Source organism: Grampus griseus (genome assembly GCF_964374135.1).
Source record: "Grampus griseus genome assembly, chromosome: 7".
NCBI lineage: Eukaryota > Metazoa > Chordata > Mammalia > Artiodactyla > Delphinidae > Grampus > Grampus griseus.
Genome location: NC_139001.1, coordinates 37,961,712 through 37,989,228, shown reverse-complemented (window position 1 = coordinate 37,989,228; position 27,517 = coordinate 37,961,712). Strand labels below are relative to the sequence as shown.

Here is a 27,517-nt window from a genome sequence, read left to right as displayed (position 1 = left end):
CCCATGAGAAAAGGCTTTGAAAGAGAATTAGGGCTTTGTTTTGCGTGAGGGATTGATTCTTTCAAGGACCGAGGGTCTGTTGACCTTGTATTTTTGGTCAAAATTCCATGAAATTTGGTGCCATAAAGTTCAGGACCCACTCAGGTTCCAGAAGGACCTCTGGATGGGGGTATCTATAAGGCCATTTGACAGATGAGCCTGGACCTTGGAGAGGATTGAGGTTAGAGATACAGATTTGGAAGTTTCTTCCAGGGGAACTTGAATGTGCAACCGAGTGGGCTGTGCTGTGCAGTGGAGCCATTTTTCTAATGGCTAATGATGTTGAATATCTTTTCAGGTGCTTATCTGACACTTGTTTATCTTCTTCAGTGAAATGTGTGTTAGTGCCTTTTGCTCACTTTCTAATGGGTTTGTTTATCTGTTGACTTTTGAGAATTCTTTGTATATTCTAGATACTAGTCCTTTCTCAGACATGTGGTTTGCAAATATTTTCTTTCAGCCTTCAGCTTGCTTCTTCATTCTCTTAACAGGGTCTTTCACAGAGCAAAAGTTTTTAATTTTGATGGAGTCCAATTTATCAATTTTTAAAAAAATTGGTATTAAGAACTCTTTGCCTATTAAGACTTTTAGTTGGTATTAAGACTCTTAGTCTTAGATCCTGGAGATTTTTTCCTATGTTTTATGTTTTACCTCTACGTCTGTGATCCATTTTGAGTTCACTTTTATATAAGGTGTGAGACTTAGATTAAGGTTCATTGTCGTTTGCCTATGCTGTCCAACTGCTCCAGCACCATTTGTTGCAAACTCTACATTTCCTCTATTGGATGCCTTTTGCACCTTTGTCAAAATTAGTTGGGCATATTTGTGTGTGGCTATGACTGGGTTGTCTATTCTGTTCCACTGATCTATGTATCTTAAGACTGCCAATACCTGACAATCTTGATTACTGTAGCTATAAGTCTTGAAATTGGGTAAACTGATTTCTCCCACTTTTTCTTTCTCAAAATTGTTTTAGCTATTCTAGTTCCTTTGCCATTCCATATAAAGTTTAGAAAAATATTACCTCTATTATAAAAAACCTTGCTGTTATTTTGATAGGAATTTCATTAAGCCTACAGATTAACTGGGGGAGAACTGACATCTTTATTATGCTGAGTCTTCCAATCCATGAACATGGTCTCTCCATTATTTTATATCTTTTTTTATTTCTTTCATCAGCATTTTGTAGTTTTCAGCATATAATCCCATATTTCATTTTTGCAGGGGCAGTTGTAAATAATATTGTGTTTTTAATTTGATGTCCACATGTTCATTTCTAGTATACTGAAATGCAATTGATTTTGGTGTGTTTGTCTTGCATCTTGTGACCTTGCTGAAATCATTTATAATTTCTAGTTGTTTTTTCTTGATTCCTTGGGATTTTCTATGTAGACAGTCGTCAGCTGCAAAGAGGTAAAGTTGTTTTTTTTTTTTCCTTTCTGATCTTTATGCCTTTCACTGCTTTTTCTTGCCCTATTGCCCTGGCTAGAACTTCCAGCACAATGTCAAGTAGGAGCAGTGAAAGCAGAAATCCTTGCCTTCTTCCTGATTTCAGGTGAAAACATTTAGTCTTTTACCATTAAGTACAATGTTAGCTGTTCTTTATTAAGTTGTTAAATGCTCTTTACCAAGTTGAAGTTCCCCTCCTTTCCTTTTTTTCTGAGAGTTTGAAAATTGTTAATGGCTGTTGAATTTTGTCAAACATTTTTTCTACAGCATTTGACACAGTCATGTGATTTTTCTTCTTTATCCTGTTAATATGATGAATTACATTGATTTTCAAATATCAAAATAGGCTTTCCTGGTAATAAATCCCACTCAGTTATGGTATATAATTCTTACTGAATTCTATTTGTTAATATTTAAGGATTTTTTTGCATATATATATATATATATATATATATATATATATATACACATACACTTCTTTTTTTGTACTACCATTGTTTGCTTTTAGTATCAGGGTATTAGCTTCACATATGAATTAAAAAGTGTTCCCTCCTCTTCTATGTTTCAGAAGAGATTGGGTAGAAATGGTGATAATTCCTCCTTAAATATGTGGTAGAATTCTCCAGTGATACCATCTAGACCTAGAGATTTCTTTGGGGAAAGTTTTAAAATTCAACTTTTAAAATAATTATACACTATTCAAACGATCAGTACTTCATATTGGTAAATTGTAGTAGTTTGTGTTGTTTTATAAATTGGTCCATTTCACCTAAGTTGTCAAATTTCTTTGCGTAGAGTTATTCACAATATTCCTTTATTATCTTTTTGATGTCTGCAAGGTCTGTAGTAATATACCCTACTTCATTTGTTGATTTTTCAAAAAACCAGGTCATTGTTTCATTGATTTTCTCCATTGTTTTCTGTTTTATTTATTTATGCTCCTATCTCTATTATTTCCTTTTTCTGCTTATCTTGAGTTTATTTTGCTCTGCTTTCTTCTAGATTCTTGAGGTAGAAACTTACTGAATTGAGACTTTCCCTCTATTCTAATGTAAGCATTTAGTGTTACAATTTTTTTCAGCACTAATATGTGTCCCCAAATTTTGATTTGTTGTATTTTCATTCAGTTCAGTGTAGTTTGGGGGATTTCCCTTGAGATGTCCTCTTTGACCCGTGGATTATTTAGAAGTCTGTTGTTTAATTTCCAAGTACTGGAGATTTTCCTGGTATCTTTCTGTTATCGATTTCTAGTTTTACTTCATTGTGGTGGGAGAACACACTCTATATGATTCCAATTCTTTCAGTTTTGTTGAGGTTTGGTTTATGGTTCAGGATATCACGGGCACTTGAAAAAAATATGCATTCTGTTGCTGGGTGGAACAGTCTATAAATGGTGATTAGGTCATCTTGGCTGACTGTATTGTTGAGTTTTTCTATACGCTTGATGATTTTCTATCTAGTTGTTCTATCAATTGTTAAAAGAGAGGTGCTAAAGTCTCCAACTCTAATTGTGGATTTCTCCATCTTCTCAGTTCTATCAGTTTTTGCTTCATATATACTACAGTCTGTTGTTTAGTGTATATACATTTAGGACACTCTCCCTGAATAAGTTCCAATCTTTATTGGGCTGCTTTCCTGATATCCTTTTCCTTGGGCCTCAGCTGGACTGCCTTCCTACCCTCCTCAGGCCTGCCTAATGGGTCTGTAATTGCGTAGGAGGAAAAGAAGAAAGGAAGGGAGAGAAGGAGGGAGGGATGGAGGGGAAGGAGGAAGGAAGGAAGGAGGGAAGGAAGGAAGGAAGGCCAGATAAACTTCTTTTAGGCTAACGTTTAAGTTATATTCTCTAAGACATCTTCCTTTCTGCTACATCATTGAGTCCTTAAAGCTCCCATATCAGGAGCAATGATTCCTCTTCTTTGAAGCCCTTAGTGCTGACTAGCTATTTATAAGGAATTACAGGAAGTGTGTATACATGTGTATGTGCGTGTAATTTTAATTTTGTAGATGTCTTCATACCAATTTGATGCATCAGTACAGCTTTTTAGATCTTGAAACAAAATAAATAAAGGAGAGGTTGCAATAAAATTTGGAGTTGGTGTTGGGAAGTAATCAAATCTACAGAAAAGGCCAAGCTACAGAACAGTACATTTTCATTTTCTCTCTCACCTGTGGATTCTATGAAATACCTTCCTAACAGGATAGTCACCATAATACTTATAAACTAGCATTTAAGTTTTATCACTAAGTCAGGCTTTATCATTCACAAGTGTGATTCATTTTTTCAACAATTTGGTACCTGATAAGTGCTTGGCATTACTAGAACCTATGTCTTATAAAGTTGATATTTAAATTCGCATGTATTTAAAGGGTAAGTTTGTTTTTTTCTTTAGAGCTGAGTGTTAATCTTTCCTAAAATAATGACTCTAAATGTGTGACTCTGTACTGAACCAGTGAGTCATGGGGTGTAATCAAACAATAACTTTATTCTCCCTTTCCGATACCTGGTATAATCTTTATGAGACTACTTCTTTTCCTGCCACCTCAGATAAAATCTCCAACAAATAACAAAAAGTTCTCCAGGCACTTTAGTCACAAACATAACTTCATGTCAGTAATTACAATGTCTGTTATTGTCTGCTATTACATAACTTCATGTCAGTAATTACAATGTCTGTTAATGTCTGTTATTACATTCAAATCCTGAATGCCTTTTAGCACCGAAGCTCCTCTCCGCCTCCCCCAGTGGGGAAGGAGACAAGGCTGACTTCTCTCTTTCCCAGACTATGGCTTCTCCTCCTCCTTTCCCCTCTTGGCTGCCTCTGCCTCCCTCAGGACTAAAGAGAAGAGGGAAAAGGAGGACACCAAGGGTACAGGGACAATGGTCTTACTGACTGGCACCCTTCCGGCAGTGATCCTCTGACTGGGTCAGATGTTTAAAACTGTCTCTCGGATGCTTATTTAGGTTCTCCAACAACTTCCCAACTTCCCCGGGTGACTGCCCCTCTCTGCTGGTAGCTCACATTCCCCTCTCCCCAACCCCAGGCATCCTACACCTCCCCATACTTCCAGGCAGCCCTCTTGAGTCGCAGCCAGGAGAACTCCAGGGCAGCTCTGGCCCTTGGCTCACACTTGGACATTGGGAAACATACACTCTTGACCTATCATTGGTGGGGGTAGAGTATTTCTCAACCACAGCCCTCTTTTTTATTTAACTTCCCAGCAAGCAAGCTCTAATCAGAGCCATTCAGTCTTTAGATTCATCACATGCCAGTCCACTCAGCCCCCTAAAGTGTGTGGAATTCATATCAGATATCCAAGCGATCTCCTTGAAGCTTCTCTCACTGGGCTTGGGATGAGGATTTCTCCCGCGCTATAAGGGCAGGGGAGTGGTGATGGGACGTGAAGCAGAACTATCTCCAAAGAAATCTGCTCTCTGATCTCTTAAATGGGCAAGGGGGCCATGGGTTGAGAACTAGTACCTGACTTTGAAACGTGGGGGCAATGGCTCCACTGTCCTGAGCACTCAACTGAAGGTGAAACTGAAATTGTTTATTTTAATACAACCTATTGAATGGTTCTTTCATCAATTGCCAAATTCATTCATGGTAAAGCCAAAAAAATTTCTTTTTTGCTCTATTACAAAGAGATAAGTGGAACATTTTGTCATAAAATATTGTCTACTCCAGTGTTCTGAACATAGACTCACATCCAAATTCTGATTCAAAACTTGTGGGCTTATATTTTTACTCACAGCAGTGAGGAGGCTGCCAACAGCATCAAAGTATCTGTGCCCACACCTCTGCTCCCTCCCTTAATGAGAGTTCTCTATAAGATTTTATGTTTCTCTTCAACTGAATTAACTAGAAGAAAAAACAAGACTAGCATTGTTGAAGTTTCCACTGCCCATTGGAAGTCCTACTGGGAGGTCATGTTCACCCCCAGTTCCATCTCTTAGCAGAACCTCTGGGGACAGAGAAAAGCCATCAGAGACTTGTTTGGGGCTGGGGTTCAAGTTCACTGGGTTTTCATCGTGTCCTCAGCTGACTGCTAAGTAGCTCTCCTTTTCTGTTTTTTTTAAACCCCTCTTCTATATTCTACTTTCTCAGTCTTGAGAATCTTAATTAGACACTGCCAACGTGAGTACATCTTATACAAAGCCAGGTGGTAACGGTTTCCTAAAGCCCTATGATAAATACAAGACACATTTAAAAAGCAGCATAATTTCAGTGTTCAGTTGCCCAAGACACAACTGTCTTCAGAGAATCCCAGAAATTCCTAGAATATACACACAGGGGCGTTTGTCACCCCCATAAACTCTCCCAGTTGAAGTTCAAATTATCTCATAACAGTGAAAGGGAGAGAAGGTCCCAAAGAAGCAGCCAAATTCCAAGCGATTTGGCACGGTAGAATCTTGGACTGAATTTAATCAGAGGCCTAGAGTTTTCAAACAATCTCTCTAAATTTCCGTAGATAATTTATGTAATTATACTGGCACATACATTTTTCCATTTCGGTAACAAAGCCACAAAGATATTTCTTTCACAGACAAATTTTTAATGTTGTAAGAGAAAAACAGTGTGCCCATATAAACTCACAAATTCCAAGTAGGGGCACGACTCTGATTTTCCTCTCCAGAGTCGGTAAGAATGCATTCCAGATAAAGGAAAAGGGAGGCACAGAGCTCTCCTTTGCCAACTCCCTTCCTCCACTCAAACATAAGTCTTATTCAGACACAAGATGCTTTATTAGCCAAGTCTCCTCTGTTCCACTTTGATATTTTGATCCCAATTGAATATGACTGATGACAGCTCTCAGCATACACTTGTGGGCAGATTTTTGCTTGCACACATGGTACGTACATCTTTGATCAAGCCCAGCTGAAAACACTGGCCTAAGTAGCCAGACGTGGCAGAATTCTGAACCTGTTCTATCAAGGCTAAGGGGTTCACCCTACTTTCTAGAAGTTTTTTGCTCATTGAATGAATTCAATAGTACTTTATATAAGGGAAATAGAATGAAAACAACTTAAATAATTTCTGTTCCCTTTTGATTATAGCAAAATGGACTGAACACAAAGGATGGTTTACAAATTCTAAGCTTATGATCACAGACAGGAGCCGTAAACCACGAATGCCAAGTAAACACACACTAAGAGTCAAATAAAATATGCATCAAAATTAATGATATGCATAATCACAGTAATTGCTCTCTGGGAAAAGAGGCAAAAGACAAATTTTACCAACCTCACAAATCAGCTGTCTCTGATGCCACCCATCTTTTTTAATCCTACTCCTACTCCAAAGCACAAAGGCCCCGGTCTGCTACGGGAGGCCCAGGGGCCATAAATACTCATTTACTTTCTCCACACCTTCCACAGGCCAGAGACATAGGCTAGGAAATGTGACTTAAAGAAAGGTCTCCCTGGACTCTCCTGGTGGTCCAATGGTTAGGACTCTGTGCTTTCACTGCAGGGGGCACAGGTTTGATCCCTGGTCCTGGTCGGGGAACAAAGATCCTGCATGCCGTGCAGTGTGGCCAAAAAAAAAAAAAAAAAAAGGTCTCCCTGAATAATTCTTGCTCAGAGGCTCAAGTAAGCCATTCAGAGCTACCAGAATCATGTATTTCATTGTCATAATTCTAGCATCTAACACAGAGTCAGGACCAACTTGTAAAACAGATAACCCCCTAGGAGGACTGAGGTGTTTGTGTCATGAGATAAGGGAGAAGATTGGCATGGCGGTAGTGAGTCTTAGGTACGTACCTCCTAGTGCATATTGGTTAAGTGGCTTGCTTTCCTAACACCTAGTCCTCAAAGAAATGGGAGTTTTAAGGAGCATGAGTGCACTGAGGTCCTAGTCGAGAGAGAAAGTTAAAGTTAGAAACGATGCCCTTCAAAAAGCCCTTATTGTTCAAAAGCAGTCCTTATTATCATCACAAGGAAAAAATCTTTTTCTTCCTTTCTCTCTCTCTCTACTTCCTTCCTTCCTTCCTTCCTTCCTTCTCTCTTATCTATATGAAATGATTGATGTTAACTAAATTTATTATGGTACTCATTTCACAATATATGTAAGTCAAGTCACTATGCTGTACACCTTAGAATTATACAGTGCTGTATGTCAAGTATGTACATAATTTCCAAGAATCATTATTGCTTTGTAAATCACAGTGTTGACCTAATCGAGGGGATAATTTCATTATCATATAGCACTTGTGAAACGTTCTGTAGACAGAAAACCTTTTCATTGGATAACAGAAATAATGGCCCTGAAAGGGCTTTCCTGAAAAAGGAAAATAATGTGCCATATATCATTTACATAGAAAAAAAGGTGTTATGGGTAAATCATTATCAGAGTTATTATACCATGGGATTAAAGATAACTCATCAAAGTACTTTAAAACAGCACAAGTTATCAAGACTATAATAATCCTTGAAATAAAAGTTCATATGTCCAACGATGACATATGGTTTTCATAGAGAAAACCAATTAAAGACAGCTGTGTCTTAAGTAAACTTTGGAATGCAGGCTCATACGGGTAGTTACAGTAGTAAACCTTCACTCTGCCACTGATTCACACACACACACACACACACACACACACACACACACCTTTCTTTATGGGATCTAAACACAAATCCTATTTGCTGATAGGTCTAGATCAACTTCCATTGCTGGTGTTAGAAGGAAGAAGTGATTACTGACTTATATCTTAACCAAGTCCTACCAAGATTTTGCCCTATGTTGAAAAGCTTTGGATGGTGGTAGAGCTTTGACCAGCAATGGAAGGCAGCATGATGTGGTAAAAATATATATATATTTTTTTAAATCAGGGATCCTGATTCATGGTACCACTTCCTCTACTGACCAGAGCTATGACTTTGGACAACCTAGTAAATGCCCCTGTGGTTTGGTTTGTTCATCTGTAAGATAAGAGATTGCCCCTTGGCCACTTGTGATTCTACTTTAAATTCAGTTTATAGAAGGCTCTGACGTCACTGGCTTCCTACATCTTCCTATGGAACTGGGTGGTTTAAAAATATGTCCACAAATTCTTTGATACTCCTGCGCTTGGAAGGCGGCATCTACTTCACCCCTCTGGATTTTGTGACTGTGGCAATGAACAGATGCCGCAGAAATGTGAACTTCAAGGCTAAATCGTTGAAAGTAATATGGTCTCTTTCTTTTACTTGCTCACTCTCACTCACACTCTCTCCCAGGGCAGATACCTTTAGCAACCCGAGCCACCAGGTAAGATATCCAGCTATTCTGAAAACACCATGCTAGAGAAAACCGCAAAAAGGAACCACATAGAGACGGAGAGAAAGGCCCAAGGAACGTCAGCAATTCGATTCTTCCTACCCACGTGATTGACAAATGAGAGAAGAAGCCTTTGAGATTATGCCAGCCCCGACACTGTAATCTCATAGGGTATTAACTAGAACTGCTCAGCTAAACCACACCTGAATTCCTGACCAGAAACAAATAAGTGATTAGTGTTGTTTTAAGCCACTAACTTTGAGGGTAATTTGTTATGCAGCCACAGTAACTGGAAGACGAACCATGATGGAATTAAAATGGGAGAGAGAAAAAATGCCACCCCCAAGGTCAAGCAAAGAAATCTTTATCATCCACAAGAACCTCAGGAAATGCAGACTTGGAAGTCCGCAGAAATGATGAAGGTACTTACAATTCACCAATAAATGTCACAAAAATCAATACCAGAATAATCACCTTTTTATTTCCAAACTGGGTGATCTTTATGAACATTTTCCCACATTCATAGTTAAAACAAATACAGTAAGAAAGACCCTAAGTGGAACCATTTGAAAAACCAGCAGCAAGGCCAAAGGTAAAGGGCCTCACTGGGGCATCAGGTCATTTCTATGTAGGCGCTCACACCATCGCTTGCGGGCTCTCTGCCTCATGCCTTTCTCAATAAACTATGCAGTTGATGAAGGGCAAGTGTTTCACCAAACACACCTTCAAATACTCTGAAAAGTAGGGCTTCTCCTTTAAAAGAACAAGGAAAACAGTTGGAGTCCAGTAAGGAAGGTGGCACCTATCATTGGACCAGAGATGGTGAGTTTGGGATACCCCATGTATCCTGGTGAAGCTGAATCAAGGGTGGTGCTCAGAAGACAGCAAATGATGGCCTGCAGTCAGGATTCAGCCACAAACCCACAATTTTTCTTTCTAACCCACCCAGTGTTTTCAAAGCAGGAAATTCCACACAAAAAGTCTAGATTTGTAGCTTCTCTTGAAACAGTGGAATTCTAGCAAACCTGGCTCTGCAGTACCATCTGGTCTCCATCAGCTGCAGCTGACTAGCTGTTTCTCCCCTCAGACAGAACATGTCCTATTTGCCACCGTCCCCACCACTCCCTATTATCCACACCTGGGCTCACTTCGCTTGTTTTTTATATTCCTGTGCCTGTAGACATTTGAGTTTGCATCTGGTAACCTACACCAAGAAAGGAGTTTCAGACTCCAAATCAAGTGTTTCTTGATCACTAATGGGTTTGAAATTTGGGGTGGTTTAGAAATTCCAGTAAATTCTGCTGTTATACCCTTGCCGATTTCTTTTCCTAAACCACAAATGTGGGACTATAACAAACCCATATGCCTAATGGTTCTGTAAGTCATCTGATACTGTTACTGGATATTGGGGCGCTAAGTGGGACTCTGGAAATATATACTAAGCTTATTTGATACATCCAAATTATCTTCAAAATACAAACTGTGTCCACAACAGGGTCTAAAATTCCTAGTCCAAGTTAATGCGGAAAAGAATCAATTGTTAGTCAGCTCTGAGATTAGAATGGGCAGAAATGGAACAAAAAGACCTACATATTGTAAAGGGAAACAATTTAATAGCTTACCACAGAATATCTTTCCAGGTGAGTTCCCGTGGGGACTGAATTAGGCAGTGAGGGCACATTTGTTGAGAGATTAAGACCAGCATTTTCAGGTTTGGGTGTATGTGTGTTTGTGTGAGAGAGAACAAATCAAGACAAAACAGCTCACCAATTCCAGACATTGTCTGTGGCCATAGGCAGCAGCATAATGTATGCTATTGTAGCCTTCCTTGTCCCGGATAGATGCATTTGCATCATGTTGAAGCAGAAACTCTAGACATCTGTAAGTATAAAGATGAGATGTTATTTCAGAAAACATCTCTGGACCAAAAGGGATAATTAATGTAAATATTCTCTGAAAACATCTCTGGACCAAAAGGGATAATTAATGTAAATGTTCTCTTATTATAAGTGTTCCACAAAGCACTTTGTGAGTTGAAGTGTTTCTTTAAAAATCCTACAGCAATGAGGGTTTATGTACTGGATGTTTTTTGTGTGTTTTCTGCAGCTATCTTTATTTCAACTTAAATTTTTTTGGCCAAGCCACACAGCATGTGGGATCTTAGTTCCCTGACCAGGGACTGAACCTGCACCCCCTGCAGTGGAAACGCAGAGTCTTAACCACTGGACCACCAGGGAAGTCCCCTCCTTCAGCTTAAAATAGCCATTCTAGAATTCAGGAAAAGCTTTAGGAACTAGAGGGTAATTAAGTTTTTTTTTCCCTTCTCATCTTAAGGTACAGAACCCGCCTGTCATCAAGATTACTGAATAATAAGTTTTAGAGCTCCACATCCAAAAGACAAGTTCTCAGCATAATAAAGAAGTGGTCAAGATATTGCAATGGGATAAACCTCAAGAGAGGGGTGTTTATTTTTAAACCTTGCTACTGGAGACTCTGAGATCAAAAGGTTGGAAAAATAAATAAAATAATATTAAACTTTATAATAATAAAATTTTAAATAATATTTAAAGTAATAAAAGCCTTTTCTGACACAGTTCTAATTTTTTCTGAAAAAAACACCATCTTTGCAATAGGTAAGAGGAAGGGGAGTGGCGCCACCTCCGCTGAAGAGCCCCAGACTCCAAGACACAGGTACTCGGGGACGTAATGTGTTCTGTTCAGGGCGTGTTGCAAATGGGACCATCCTGCTGGTCAAAGAGGGAAGACCTAGACAGGGAGCAACGTTCCACGATTTCGGTTTTATTTCTGTGACAGTGGGACAAACATGTCCTCTACAAGGCCAGGGTGATTCAATTTCATACTCAAATCAAAACTGTAAGGTCCTAAATATAAGCTTGTATATTAAATAAGACCTCAATGGACAATTTCTATAGTTTACTCAAAAACCTTAAAATTACACTTACCTAAGGCAAAAGGAGTAAATAAAGCACACACATAGAGAGAGATGAAAACAGACATTTTAATTTCTAGAAAATCTGATGAAAGAGGAATTTTTTAAACCAAATACCTACATATCACATGATTCATCCATAAAATTCTCTGTAATAAATCAAACTATTATTGGAGTGCTGATGTATCAGGCTGTCTTTGGTGATTTATACCTTAAAAGGAAGTCTTTTTTTATTTTTGTAATTAAATGTCCATGGACTGAATCCTAGGTGTGACTCATTTTAAACTGAATTTGGCTCCTGAAATAAAATCACTCAGTAGGAATAGCATTCTAGTGAACACACAATTCCCAGCTTCTGAAAGGATTATACTCTAAAAATCAGTTGATAAATTTAATATGTAATTTGGAAAATACTGGGATTACTCCCAAAGAGCTATTTAATGCAGAATACAGCTGAACTATAACTGTCAACAGTACTATTAGAAATAACAACAATACTACAGAACGTGAATATTCTCCACATTGTTCCTAAGGGAAAATGAAATCCAGTCTTAACTGGGAATGCTTGTCTTCTTTACCACCCAGGGCCCTGACTAGTAATTTTGGCACCTAAGCTGCAAAATCAAGAGAGGCGCATTAGGTCAGGGGTGTATTTGGACAAGGGGAGTAGCATTTCATTGCATGAAACAGATCTCCAGCAGGCTGGTCCCTGCCTTCCCCTGCCTCTCCTGCTCCTTCCCTCTCCATCAGATGTAGAGAGGGCTGCTCTGGCCCAGGACAAGCTTGCATTTCACTGGAGAAGGGAGTGTCTGCTGAGGTGGCTTAAAATTCTACAGTATTTGAATACCATTATTTTAATTTTGGACTATTAGGCAAAACCTTTGTTATTCTGATTTACTCACAGCGGTGTTTCCTGTGCTCACCCCAGGAACAGTCAAAGTTATGTCCCCACAACTTGCACTGGGGCCTCACTTGCTAACCACACCTTTCCCCAGTGGTCTGGACATGGGAGGAGAGCCCAGTGGGCAGTGGGAAGACCCCAGAGTGGATATGAGCATTCAAGTCAGAGAGAAACGGGTCCCTCTGACAGCAGGAGAAGAGAATAAGCAAGTTAAGGACTGTGTGTGTGCAGACTCTTAGAGCACTACATCCACTGAGCCTCACAGGGGCAGGACACAAACTGTGGGCACCAGTTATTCAAGTGTTCATTCATTCAACAAACAGTTACTGATCACCAGCTACCTACTGGGCACTGCACTGGGCAGAGCACAACCTTCTCACTGCCACTTCCAGTGCACGAAGGGCTCTCAGAGGAGGAAGCATTAGGGGTTCCCACGTTATCCACAGCCCTGGGTGCTGGCAATCACTCCATCACAGTAATAGCTGAATCTCTGTCAGATACCAGAGCAGGGCAGGTGGGATGAGGGGTGACAGAGCAGCTGTCTGCAGGAAGCAAGGAGCTGTTTGTAAGTTGATGGGTGTTTTCTGGGGAGAAGGGGAGAGTACGACTGGTGCATTTCACACCAAAATCTCAAAACATTTATTCATAGAATCTGCTAAATTGTTATCCTCAGGTCACAAAACGGGAGCCTGAGGCCCTCAGAGGAGGCTTAATATGTCCCCTGAGGCATACTACATGGCAGAGTGAGAAACTGTATTTAACGTACCTAGTCCTAAAAACTGCTGACCAAGCACAGTGATGGTCACGGCAAAGGTTTCAATTTTAGAAAGAGTTCCTTGTGTGAAAACAGCATATTTGAAGGATATATTAAAAGAATAGTTTCTTCTTCAACAAAGGCAAGCCCACATCACTTCTGCAAGAGCCCAAGTGAGACCCCGAAATAGTAAGGCTGGCCCATGCGCAACCCAGAGCAGCAGACAAAGCATCAGTAACTACACCTTGTTCTTAAGCTGAGAAGAAACTTACAATGCAGCTTCCTTTTCTTTCAGCTCTCTGTCTCTTTCAAGTTCTTCGGAATTTTCATGGGCGTTTCCTAAGATAGTCTTACTTCTCAGCATAAGGGAAAGAAAAAAAAATTACAATTAGTGGCAAAGTTGCTGATGATTTTGGTGCAGTTTATATCTTAACAATTTCTCCCCCGACTCAAAAGAAGCAAGTGCTACTGATTTTTCATGGAGGATATACGTGGTTCTCCCCAAGGCCATCCAGTAAGTCTGTTCTCTCCCAAGGAATCCGACTGAGAACATGACTTTCCTAAAACTTCCACCGAGGTATCAGTGATTAAGACAGCAGTTATGCTGCCCACCCTTCCATGAGTATTCTAAACTCCCCACGGAAAGAGGAAGTGACTAGCTTAAACGTCCCTGGCTTCTACAACATTCCTTGCTGCCTCCTTGGCAGTTGAGCATCTCATTTATCCAGGAATAAATGGATTCCTAAGCACCCCTTATGTGCCAGAGCAATTCTTCACTATCTAGGATTCCTCTGCCAGCTCTTAACAGATGAAGTATACTTGTCTCCCATTCTATTCCAAGCGAACAGCATAGAGCTTGGCATATAGTAGATGCTCAATAAATGTTTGTCGAATTAATAACATGCGGCCCTGGGATCCTGAGGCTACAACAGTCTTGCCGGTACTATATGAAGGAAAATAAGCTGCGTTTTCCAAACTGTGGAAATACGGATCATAATCCATTACTGAATTGTGAAATCAATTTAGCGGGTTGAAGTCAGTAGGGTTTTTTTAATGAAATAAAAGTATATCAAAATGCATCCCACACAGCAAAAGTAAATATGGTTTTATGAAATCTTTGTTTCCATTTTCCATACATATGTATAAAACATATATATGTGAGTGTGTGTATTGGGTCATGATGTAAAATGTATTGCTTAGTGTGGGTCATTGTCTAATGCATTTGAACGCCACTGCTCTACAAGAAAAGGAGCTAGTACTGACCCAGAAGCAACTCCATAGCATAGGGCAGCAAATAACTCAGTAGTTCTCCAAACAGGATCACCGAAAAGTATTCCTATGAAGGAAGGCCTGGTCCTCAAGTCTTTGAGAACAGGCTCATAAACTGTGGGTACCTCTTCCACCTTTTCCCCCTGAACTGGTTCACTTGATTCTGCTTTCCATTCCTAGCCACCTAGAATCCACATATGATCAGGGTACCCAACTTTCTGTATTCCGGCTCCTGAAAGAGTATTCATGCCCAGGTTGGAACAACAGTGCCTATTTTAAAATACTGATGCTGCATTTGAAGACTATCAGGATTATGCATAGATGGATATTTTTGACACATGACGTATTTATTAGCAAATGTAAGTCTTACAGCAAATGAAGCGTGTAAGTGGTGATGATGAAAACCGCAGTATATGACAAAACAAATTTTGACAGGTTTTGAATGAATTGAAAACCTGGGCTTGACAGCTCCACTTGGCATTCAACCCAAAGAACAGAGAGGAGAAGTAATTGTGCAGTGACACATATTAATCAAACGTAAAGAGAGCAGAATGGGAAACCCGGGGCTAGGGATGAAGCAATTCTAACTCCTTCAGGTCTGGGTGAGAGGGATTCTTCATTCACACTCTCTGTGAGGCGGTAGGAAGAAAACTTAGCAACCTCCCCCCACCTCCCCCACCCTGAGAGGAAACAGAAGTAAGGCTGTTTTTACTTTCTATCCATGTCTGATGCAGCAGCATAGTGCAAAGCGGTGCGGCCCCAGTCATCGGTTTCATTAACGCTGGCCCCTGTGGTCACTAATGTCTCAATACAGTGGAAATGACAATTTGCAGCTGCATAGTGCAGAGGGGTCCTGAAAAACAAACAGCAGTCTATGACTTCATTCAGTCTGCAAAACAGACGCCCATCACTACACCAGCACAGACAGCAGTATTCCTAGGGGTGTTGGCTCTCAGTGTGGAGGCCAAGACACATGACTTTCTCTGACTTTATGTTACAACGAAGGCTACAAAGATGGTGGCTTCAGACAAGGCCACCCACCTGTAGATCTCTCCTTTCTCTCCATTCCTAGTGCCTATCCTGGTTCAGGTCTACATTACTGCTCCTCTGGACTCTTGCAATACCACCCCTTTTGGCCTCCTCTGCCCTAATGCAACTTCCACGTAACTTTTAGTGGGCATCAATGAAGAACTGGATTTTCTAAGGTCCAATACCTACATATAACAAACCTGTACTAAAACCTTCAGTCCACCCCAGTGAACAATGCCTTGATTTTTTAGTTTGGAATTGAAGACTTTCCCAAGCTAGCCCTGGTCTATCTTTATAAAGTCTCTCTCTCTCCCCTAAATGTGTCTAATGCTGTTTCCAAACTGAATGACCTGAGGTTTTCTTGATCATGTCCTCACTTCCTCCACCTTTCCTCGTGCTGTTTTCTTCCCTGTACCAGCTAGTATTATGGCGTGATTTAGCTATGCATGCAAAGGACAAATAAGGTAAGAAAAGTTCTATGACCCATCCCAATAGCCAAAGGGGCTATAGGTGGCCTGTGTGTGTTTCATGTTTTATTTATTTATTTATTTAAATTGGGGTATAGTTGCTTTACAATGTTGTGTTAGTTTCTGCTGTACAGCGAAGAGAATCATATATACATCCCTCTTTTTTGGTACCTTCCCATTTAGGTCACCACAGAGCATTGAGTAGAGTTCCCTGTGCTATACAGCAGGTTCTCATTAGTTATGATTCATGTTTTAAATGTGTCTAAAGATTTATCCCAAAATGAAATGTTCAATAAATACAATAAAGTGCTCCAGATCTTGTGACCAAATTCTGGGTTGGAAGGGCTGAAGTGTTCTACTCTGCTACAGACAGAATTTTCTAAACTATATCCATGTGGGAAATCACATATTTTACAGATACAAATATATATGCACATATAAAATATGTAATCCTCCACATGGATACAGTTATATATATATATTGGAAGCATCAGAGAAACAACTCGCACTTCTAAACAGAAGCAGGGAGAGGAGATTCTTTCCTCGTGCCTTGTGCCTGCTTTGTTGGTGTAGAAGGGGTTTCCTTCTGAGAATGGAATCTCCCCAGCTAGCTTCGCTGTTTACCATTTCAACGTAACACGATTTCCAGATGGACTGCTCCCCACTCCTTTTATTTAGGCACTTGAAGCAGAGTTCCCTGTTTACATACCTCCCACACTTGTCCTTTTTATGGAAATCTGCTCCGCTGCTCTGCAAGAGTTTTATACATTCCACATTACTAGAAAGACAGGGAAAACATCATTAAGATGGTGGCGGTCAACTGCTGGGCTATCTTCAGAAAGAGCTGTTTTCTGCAGAGCGCACGCCCAGATGAAATGAGAGAACCAGCTTTAAATTCTGCTAACACAAAAATAACCTGAACACATTAGAGTAATGCCATATCGTAAGGATCTAAAGTTCCCACAATTCCTTTTTCAAAGCTAATATATCAATACGTTAGAGAGCTTGATGGAACATTTTCAATTCCATGACTAAAGAATTTAATGATTATTACGTGATGAAACCTTTCAGTGATGGTTTTCATCATTTACCCTAAAATTCTCTTTCAAAACCATCAAGAGTTTATGGAACAACCCCTTAAACCTAGAATAATTTCATGTCACCTTTAAACAATAAGCCAGAATGGATGAGCGTTACCTTTTATCACAGCAGAATGAATTCACTATGATAACCATTTTCGACCCAGACTCTCCTTAATGGAAAATAAAACAGCAGCATTTCCCTGTCTTGGTAATCTAGGTAAATGAACGTGCAGAACCAAGGCCGAAAATGATGTAATGGAGCGTAGTGATCTTCCAAAGCTTCTTTGTCATTTGCAGAAGCAATAAATCATGTTTAGTAGAGAGAAAAGAACCCATTGAAGTGAATTTTCCTATTGAAGGGCATATAGCTAAACACTAATCCTAATAGGGGTTTCAGACATGAATCCAGAATGGTTTGTTGCCACTTTTCTGTACAGGTCTGATATTTTTTACAATGGGGGCATAAAAAGAGACACTCATCCATCATTGTTCTAAACTTAGGATGCTAAGAAGTGGCCTAGGATTTATGACTTTATTATCGTTTAAATAAGAAAAATGATCTCATTAATGATAAGCGTGAGGAGGGCTCTCCCCACCCCACTTCCACCTTTTACAGCCACCTTTCGCAGAGAACTAGCGACTAGTTTAAGTCATAAAATATAAGAACTTTATGAGGTCATTATGTGTTGGTGTAACATGTCAGCTGATGTAAAGCACCTGTCTCTTTGAGCCAAAGGATCAAAGACAGAGACAGATCCAAGTTGCGTGGCTCAGGAAGTTCATACAATTTGAGGAAATGGGGTGAGGAGAAGGAGGTTCACTTTAAAAAAATAATAACAAAATTATGAATATAAAACTAGATACAACGGGCTTCCCTGGTGGCGCAGTGGTTGAGAGTCCGCCTGCCAATGCAGGGAACACGGGTTCGTGCCCCGGTCCGGGAGGATCCCACATGCCGCAGAGCGGCTGGGCCCGTGAGCCATGGCCGCTGAGCCTGCGCGTCCGGAGCCTGTGCTCCGCAACGGGAGAGGCCACAACAGTGAGAGGCCCGAGTACCGGGAAAAAACCCAAAAAACTAGATACAAGACTTTGGAAGGGAGCCATGCAAATAAAGGGCCCTAAAGCTTCACAGTCAATCCACCTCTGTTAAATAGGTAATACCTTTGGTCATATACAGTTGACACATGGAGAAGCACTGCTGTTCCTTAAGACTAGGAAACTGATTAAGAACCAACACCTTATCCAAACGAGGACATCCAAAGGAAACCATGTTTGGCCAATGTGTGGTCATATGTCAACAATATATTGATCAGAGCCTTAATCTAACCACTTATATGAAAAAGAGTATCTGATGAAAAATTCTCTTTACAACTTAAAAAAAAAAGGCAAGGATTAATTCACGTTTTGCCTATCCTTTGGGTTTCTTGACCTTTGTTCACATTTAATCATTATAAGGACTTAAAAATCAGTTTTGAAATAAGGACCAAAATGTCTGTAAATGAACATGAATTAACTCAATCCTGGATTCCCTTGATCATCAACCACCTTCCAGCAACGAAGAGGAAAAACTTAGGAACAAATCTCAAATTATTTTCTTTTGGTGGAAGAGGTACCAAGTAAGTATATATTCTATAGACTAAAGACCTACAATTTAAAATAAGAAAAAAAAAAAAAGAGTGAGAGAAGAGAAAACAAAAGAAAAAATATTTTCTATATGAGATGGGCTAACACTTTTTCTTTGGAAAAACAAACACACGAGTAATCTGGAAATTCAACACAGTGATATTTGGTATTGGTAGAAAGAGTTCTTACCCGTTTTACTAAAGAAGTTGCCTTTGATCCACAGACAACTTAAGTCAGGTAAGATGAATTAGTAATTCGTTCATAAGATAACAACTAAAATTGTTAACTACTCACCCTCCTGCAGCAGCAGCGTGAAGGCACGTTCTTCCAAATTTATCTGGGGTGTCTATTTCAAAGCCTGCAGACAGCACGTGCTCATTACTAAACAAGGATACTATGCTATACTTTTGTCCTAGTTAAACCACAAGAAACATTGCAGAGACAGAAAAATCAGTTAGTAGAAAAACCAGAACGCAAGCCACTGTAGTCAGAAAGAGGTTGTCATGGAAACGATCGGTAACTGCTCAAGCTTGGCAATTTTATAGGAAGAACCGTGAAGTCAAGAAGAATTTATTTTCACATTCAGCCCTGGGTGAACTACAGCCCCACATTTCAATCCCAGGATAGAAATTTATGAAACCAGTTTGAGATAAGTAGGGCAATAGACAGGCAGACAGAACACATAGAGAAAACATGGAGGGCAAAGGAGTAATCGTAGCATGCTAGAAGAGATATTTTCTTAAGTGTATTATTAGCTTTCAGTTGGTTTAAGGTTTGGGAAACGTGCTTTCATGCAGGGGTTATTGTTAAACATGCCAAAAGCAGTGAAAGCAGAATCAATCATAAGTAAAGAACTTAAAGGAAAAACAAAAAAACAAAAAAACCCCTCTGGGATATCTGTTGAATGAATTCTTAAGCAATCTTTGCCTTGCAGACCTCTATCACCTTTGAAAGCCAGGAACTTCTAAATACATGGAGGTTGGCAGAAGCAGTGATAAGAAAGATTAGCAAAGCTCCAAACCAGAAAGAATTTCTTGGTTCCAAATAGACCCGCATTAAAAAAATTAAAATGAAACCTAGTTGGAGGGGTATCAACCACAGCAATTTTTCAGAGCTCAGGGAGTGGGATGGTAATTTGACATTTTCTACCATTAAAACGTAGGGGATTCGGCCTTTTCCCTTTGTTGAACAATATGAAATGTTATGCCACCAATCTAATCCTCAAAGATGTTTTCTCCTTCTATGAGAAGCTTCCTGTAAGCTATGGCCATCCCTGCCTGCCTCTCACTCTGGACCACGCGAGCTTTAACTTGATAAACAGACAAGACTCTCATTCTGGGGCAGGAATGCTGACATTCAAACGGCTTCAACACCATGAGTCGCTGGGAGCTGTCACATGCAGTTAGCTGTGGACACAACTCATCCTGCCACGTCGGGTCACGGATGACATGAAGCACAGGCAGCCGCTCATGCTGACCAGACACCTGAAGCCACACGGCTCATTTGCAGGACATGTTAAGCCTGATCTGCGGTAATGGAGTTACTTACCCGATGACAATAACTTTCTGCAGCAGTCAGAGTGAGCATTGAGGGCAGCTAAATGTAAGGGGAACATGCTATGGACTCCACACCTGAGGAGGAAAAAAACAGAGCAGCTCACGGTAACAGATCTCAAGACATCCGCAGAAGGGGGATGATCTTTCTATAAGTTCTCTGATGAAAATTAAACCCATGAGACCTTGCTTAGGGACTCTTGGCTGAAATAATTAGGCAATCATTTCTATCTTAAAATAATAAAATCCCGGACCTAAACCACAACGAAAAGCCCATAACAATAGAAATAGATCTTTTTAAGAAAACATTTCACATGAACAGTGACTCTAAGCATTTAAAATTAATTTCTTTTTCTTTCAGCTTAGCAATTTTGTCCCATTCATTCACTCATTCATTCATCTGTTTATTCATTCATCACTTTATAAGCATCAGATACCATGCTAAGTGGAGAAAACATGAAACTGACAAACCCTTGACTTTGAAAAGCAACCTGTTCTATTCCTTGAGTTGATAAGCAAATATTTATTATTGACCTATTATGTACCAAGCACTTTGCTAAGAGTTAATAATGGCTGTATTACTGGAAATAAAATTTGGGATGAGAATTAAAACTCATTCTTCATATTCTTCCTCATTCTTTATATACATGTATACACAAATATTTAATATGTATAAATATTCACCTTCGGCAAGTGAAACTTCATTTTCCTAATAGCCTTTTATTTTGCACGTTAACCCACACAAGAATAACAGTCACAAAATAGTTAATAGCTATCTTGCATATATTTCATACATCTAGCATATTTTCCCTAACAGCATTACAGAAAGAATCCACTTCTTAGACTGACCCCTGCAATAACACAGTCCCTGGAACAACGCCCTGAGAGACAGGCAGCTTTCTGATGGCAGTGCTTTGGGCCTTAGAATTAAATCTTCCCTTAGAATTAAATCTTCCTCCTCCTGCCCATCCCCTCTCCCCAAACAAGGACCCAAAGTCAAAGTCGTGAGTTGAATTGTAGTTCAAATCAAACAGCACCATCAGGAGGTTCCTGTGTACTTAGAAGCGTGTTAGTGATCCCTTCTCATAACATCTCATTTTATTCAAATAATATATTTCAGATTTTGTAAATCCTCCACATAACACAAGGAGTATGAGACTATTTATATTTACACCTGCAGCATGAATCATCTAAGTTTCTTCCCTAGCAGAAAGTGGCCCGTTTCCAGATTCTATCCTGAATGAAAAACTACATGTGATTTAATTTGTTAAGCTTGAGACACAAGAATTTTATTTGCTGTCTCAAAAGTTATTACGATGTGCGTGAGTATGTGAAAGTATATACATGTTCACAGATAGTTCATGGTATTCAGTGTTCTGCAAAATTCGAGTCTGCTAGCAATTAACCGCCTCTCTCTTTGCATGAAAACTTCTTTTAATTTGTTGGTGTTTTTGTTCAGTCTTCCCTCTGTTCGTTTTCCTTTCCCTATATGGAGATTTCCAACCCAGTGTATATAATAGCTGGCATCCATCAAGAGATGCAATTTGCCCGTCTTCCGGGTAGTGTCACGGGGAGGAGAACTGCTTGTAATTGCCTCTCTTGTCATTTACAAAAAAAAAAAAAAATTCTGAAAAGCAATCGCATGAGTGACAACCTTGATGCTCGTGAAAAGGAAGAGAGAATTGGGGGATGGGAGAGAAGCTTTTTATTCGTGCTGCTATTTATACTGTTCCCTCCCTATGCCAATGAAACACACTAATTTTTTTTGATGTATAACATGTTTTAAAAGCTCTTTACTAAATGGAACTTTAAGCTAATAGGATTTTACCTAACCATTTTATTTGTTTGGGGGAGTTAAGGCAAAAATCTTTGATTAAATATTTCTGGACATTTGCAAGAAGAAAATGGATAGACTATTTTCTAGGATGATTGTGAGTTCCTGTAAGAACATGCCTAAAACAAGGAGTGGATTTGTCAAGATTTCTTTGAGTCTTCCTCATTCTTTATATACATGTATACACAAATATTTAATATGTATAAAAATATAAATACTTCTAGTATTTTAAATATTTTAATATTTTCTATATACATACACATACTCACACACATATATAGACACAACATTTATGATATAGTTTATATAGGTACATAAAATATACAACTTTATATTAAATAATACAAGCAAATGAATTAGAGAAAAGAGTATCAAACTCTAATAAAACAATCAAGAAAAACATAAAGTATGAGATATTTTAACAGCCTCAGTATAACATATTTCATAAAATTCATATTAACACTTCTAACCAACCTTACCATTTAACACCATTGTCTTTAGGTAATTTGTCACACTCTACATTAGCTAATAATTTCATTTTTTTCTGCTGCTACTTATAAACCTGAGAAGGTAAGGGAGGCAGAACTCTAAAAGGCCTAACAAAAATTCTCTTTGATATATATTTTTTATTCCATAGTTAATAAAAAGTCACTACCTCAATGCAGGTTTTGAAACATATTAATTGAGACTCAAGTGCTATTGGCATTTGAACTTGAATATGATGCTCTGGTTCAAAGAGAAAAACTAAGTATCAGGCCGAGACGGGAAAGAAAGTAAAAGTAGAATTCAGAATCTCTGAATCACTTCAGAAATGATTCATGCGTTTCAAAATAAAATTTCTCCTTTGTTGTTATAAAATAAGACTGCTTATGAAGAAAGGATCTTAAAACCTTTAGCAGGAAACTTAGGATTTGGCTGTCTCAGTCAAATAAGAAGCATCGCTCTGATTTCATCAGGTCTACATCAAGGAAGATCAAGAAATAAAGATGTCAGATAACACTAAACTTAACAATGCATAAATTACAGGAAAGGGAAGACCAATTCCAGTTAATTTGCTACATTTATTTGAGCAGTCATAAAATTAATGGAACGTGTTTGTATTAGCTGTTTCTAATTTAGCTGTTAGCTGGCATCTCCTACCCAGTTATCTCAGAATAAATGAGGTCAGAATAAATTGTAGAGAGCCATCAGAGGTGAGGAACGGGTTTTTGCACCATTAGAATATCAGTTTTTTTAAGTTTTCCCCTTGGCATCGGGGGACATGGCTGTCCCTTTCCATATCCAGGCTTTTCTAGAGCCTTCCCTTAGGCCATATGGTAAAAAACACTGTGGTTAAGGTGATGGGGTCAGAACCTTTGGGTTTCAGTTCTAGCTTTGCCATGTGCTAGCTATTTGATCTTTGGCAAATACATAATGGTTCCCTCACCTGGAAACTAAAGATAATAACAGTGTCAATCTTATAGAACAACTGTAAGGACTAATTGAGATAATGTGCATAAAGTGCTAAATAGAACATGTGACCCACGGTTAAGCCTTCACCATTCATGTTAGTGGTATTTTTGCCCTTGCAATTATTATTAGCTTAGTTGGATAACCAGCAGTCTGAGTTTTGAAGTGGTAATCAGGTTGTACTTCCTTAAAATCAGGTGTGTGACTCCTTAAAACCCAAGAATGAACTGTGATCAACTAGCATTTCTGTTCTCTCTCTATATTTCAAAATGCTTTACAATACTTATCTCTCAACTCTCCCAGGGAAGGTGGGATTGGTTTAGTTTTGCCCACCAAGTGGGCGAGACAAAAAATTTGATGATTTTCGATCATCAGATGATTTTATGATTCTTACTCAACTGATCACACCAAACCCTAAAACAAACTTCTTATTAATTTTATCTATGCCATTCCAAGCATTTATCACACACCCGTAAGTTACAGGCACTTGGGATAACTGACAACAATGAGGCCTGGTCCTTGCTGTTTACGACCTACAGACATTTTCAGTGGTTCCTTCTGTATCAAGTCCAAACACTCTAACGTGGCTTACAAGGCCCTTTCTGGATCTGACTGTTGCTTAATCTCTGTGACCTTCTGTCCATTCCTCCTGGAAGAGCCAGGCTCTGCCCAGCCCTAGGTTTTCACATGCAGGGCCCCCCTGAAACTCTTCCCATTCTCTCCTGCTTCTCCCAGTGTTTCTCAAACTAGTCAGTGCATCTCTGAGGGTTGCTGGAAATATCTTAGGGCTTTTATGAGGTCTCTGTGGCAATTTTTTTTTTTTTTTTTTTTTTTTGCGGTATGCAGGCCTCTCACTGTTGTGGCCTCTCCCGTTGCAGAGCACAGGCTCCGGATGCGCAGGCTCAGCGGCCATGGCTCACGGGCCCAGCCGCTCCGCGGCATGTGGGATCTTCCCGGACCGGGGCACGAACCCGTGTCCCCTGCATCGGCAGGCGGACTCTCAACCACTGCGCCACCAGGGAAGCCTTCTGTGGCAATTTTTAAATTGTCTTTTCCTTTTGATGGTAATCTAAAACAGCTGGCATCAAAGCATATTTCAGCTCATCTGAAGGACCACCATATCATCACACACCTCTGTCAAATTTCAGCGCCCACATTTGTACTTAGGATCACAGCTGTGCTGGTAGTCCGACTTTAATTGCCAGGGGCTAATGAGAAAAGAAGGTGGACTTAATAGAAAATGAAATGTCTGAGTCTAGGGAGGGCCAATGATAATGTAGCACACTGAGCCTCCTGGATGCGCGGAATTTGGCAGTAGTCTGAGTAAAGATCTCTGCGCCATGTGACGGGTCCACTGCCCACCACTTTAAGTCACTGCAAAACCTCCACTCCCATGGTGTGTACTGGATCCTAAAGACTCAGCACCTTAGCCACCAGGACCATAATCCCATGCAAAATGTGAAATATCACATCATCCACTACAAAGAAGGGCAGCAAGCCTCCTGCCCAGGATCCAGACAGCCGAGGATGGAGCCCCATTTCCGCCCACTAGTTCTATGACCTCAGGTAGGTAACTGAACCTCTCTGTGCCTCCTTTGCTTCACCTGTAAGATGGGCATAATCATAGCCCTTACCCCATGGGGTTGTTGTGACAGTTAAATGTAACCTCTCAGAGTGGGGCGTAGCATAGGTAAGCACTCATGAGTGTTTGTTACTATTGTTGTCCCGTGCAGTTAATGTGAACATTGGTGGTTTCTGTTTGCATGTATTTTGTAATTTTTTTGGATTTATTGCTATATTAGAGTCAAAAGCCTAAGGAGTTTCTATCTAGTCTTATATTTGTACATATTCAAACATTATAATAAAAATAATCTAAGTTGATACTTGGGATCTGAAAGACTTTCAATGACATAACTAATCACTCCTTGTCCTACAAGTTAACATCCCTCTTCCTGGAAGCTTTGCTGGCCCTGCTATCTCCCAGATATGTTTTCCTGGATCCCAGGGGCACCTGGCGACTGTTCTGGCATCACACTTAGCATGTGTGATTGTCATTGCCTGTTTACTTCTTTCCCCCACCTCCGTAGGCTATCAATTCCTTGGCAGGGAGCTCTGTGACCCCAGAACCTGACACAGTGGGTGACACTTAACAAGCTATCAACAGATATCTAGCGAATATAAGAATGTCAGAACCAGTTACCTGTAAAACTACAATACTGCTAATTCTGCCGCAATTGAGGCAGAAAAAGCAGTGAGAGCATAATTGGTAAGATGGAAGACAAATTAAAATCATAGAGACAAGCACCCCAAACCTAACAAAGTTAAAGAAGAAAAAACCCAATGGCTCCGATACCACGTGAAGTTGCGTAAGCACTGAGTCATGCTGCAGAAACTTCTCTGACTTAAAGTTCAGAGAAGCAAAAAGAATAACAAAGAACATTCAATCAAGGCCTGAGAATAAGATGCAAATAAGTTCATCAGAAAGTAATGACCATAAAACTTGTCATAAAGAGATCTTTAAAAATACATTGGCCATATTGTTTATGAATGAAAATGGGTTATTTTCATAAATGCTCTTTGTTCACTTATTTACAGAAGGAAAGGCCTGCTTTTCTCCTCTTTAAGGAGCTCCCCTACATAAATCTACAAGGAACCCAGAAAACAGTGACTTTCTGGGGAGTCTAGCAAATTTAATCTTCTCCAACTCTCCTCCCCCTCACTTGGATATTTTTCCTTAGATGACTTCCCTTTCCACACACTATACACACTCAGACACACACACACACACACACACACACACACACACACACACACAATTGCCGCTTTAATGAACCACTGTTACTGAAGGGAGCATGCCTTAACCCCAGATAACGCTGTGACAGAAGAAAGCATGTGTATGTGGCTCTTTGAGTCTGGGACAATGTTTCCCTTGTCATTGTCCCCAGGACACAGCATCATCAATGGAAGGAAAGGCTACTTGAACAACAATGTCATCCCTAAGGCATTTTTGCCACAAAGTTTGTATTCACATAAATTGAAGGGAAAATAATTACGAGGAAACAGACTTTGTGTTTATTGAGTTAAATGTGTTTTTTCAGACATTTTATGTAAGTATTGGGCCCAGTTGATCTCTATCCCTCAAACGAGTTCAAATCTGAAAGAAAATCAGAAATTCGTGGTTCTTTGGCTAAAACTCCCCAAATAACCCAGAGTTGAAAGAAAAACATCACTGAAAATATTAACATACCATAGGTGAAGCTGGTTTGTGCCTAATATTTTATTTCTGCTTAACTGACACTGAGCGTTTAAAATCTCTGGCTTTGGGTAGCCATGGCCTGCTTGGGAACTCCAGAATCTGGTGAAAGCCTCCTGAATCCTAGTACATGGCTCTTTCCAGGAAACTGAGCTGCTTCTCTTTTTTCCAAGGTTTTTTTTTTTCTTTTGAAATGTGGACCATTTTTAAAGTCTTTACTGAATTTGTTACAATACTGCTTCTGTTTTATGTTTTGGGTTTGTGGCCACGAGCCATGTGGGATCTTAGCTCCCCGACCAGGGATCGAACCCGCGCCCCCCGCATTGGAAGGCAAAGTCTTAACCACTGGACCACCAGGGAGGTCCCGAACTGCTTCTTTGGATTTGCAACCTCCCAGTCAAAAAGGTCCATTGGCTTGAAGCAGATTCCTTTCTCTTCTGAGACAACCCACTGTTCTTGCTATTTGTCAGTATGCCCCCTCCTCTCTGTCCACCCTCAGTCTTGTCCTTAGTCCGAGCCCTCATCTTTTCTTCTCTGGACATTTGCAAGAGGCTGCAAAGTGTTTCTAGCCTGGACCACCTCCAATCTGTCTGGACTGCTATGAGAGCG

General features: G+C 39.8%; 1 protein-coding gene across 1 annotated transcript in view; it reads right to left on the bottom strand.

Moving 5' to 3' along the window:
- ANKRD44 (ankyrin repeat domain 44) overlaps positions 1-27,517 on the bottom strand; it is a 316,658-nt gene that overhangs the window by 70,791 nt on the left and 218,350 nt on the right. The window contains exons 11-16 of the mRNA XM_082657650.1: positions 20,368-20,450; positions 19,114-19,231; positions 16,824-16,892; positions 15,331-15,471; positions 13,622-13,702; positions 10,512-10,623 (exon numbers count right to left, since the gene is read on the bottom strand). Coding sequence (XP_082513776.1) covers positions 10,512-10,623; positions 13,622-13,702; positions 15,331-15,471; positions 16,824-16,892; positions 19,114-19,231; positions 20,368-20,450 — 604 coding nt within the window. The remainder of the gene's footprint in view (positions 1-10,511; positions 10,624-13,621; positions 13,703-15,330; positions 15,472-16,823; positions 16,893-19,113; positions 19,232-20,367; positions 20,451-27,517) is intronic.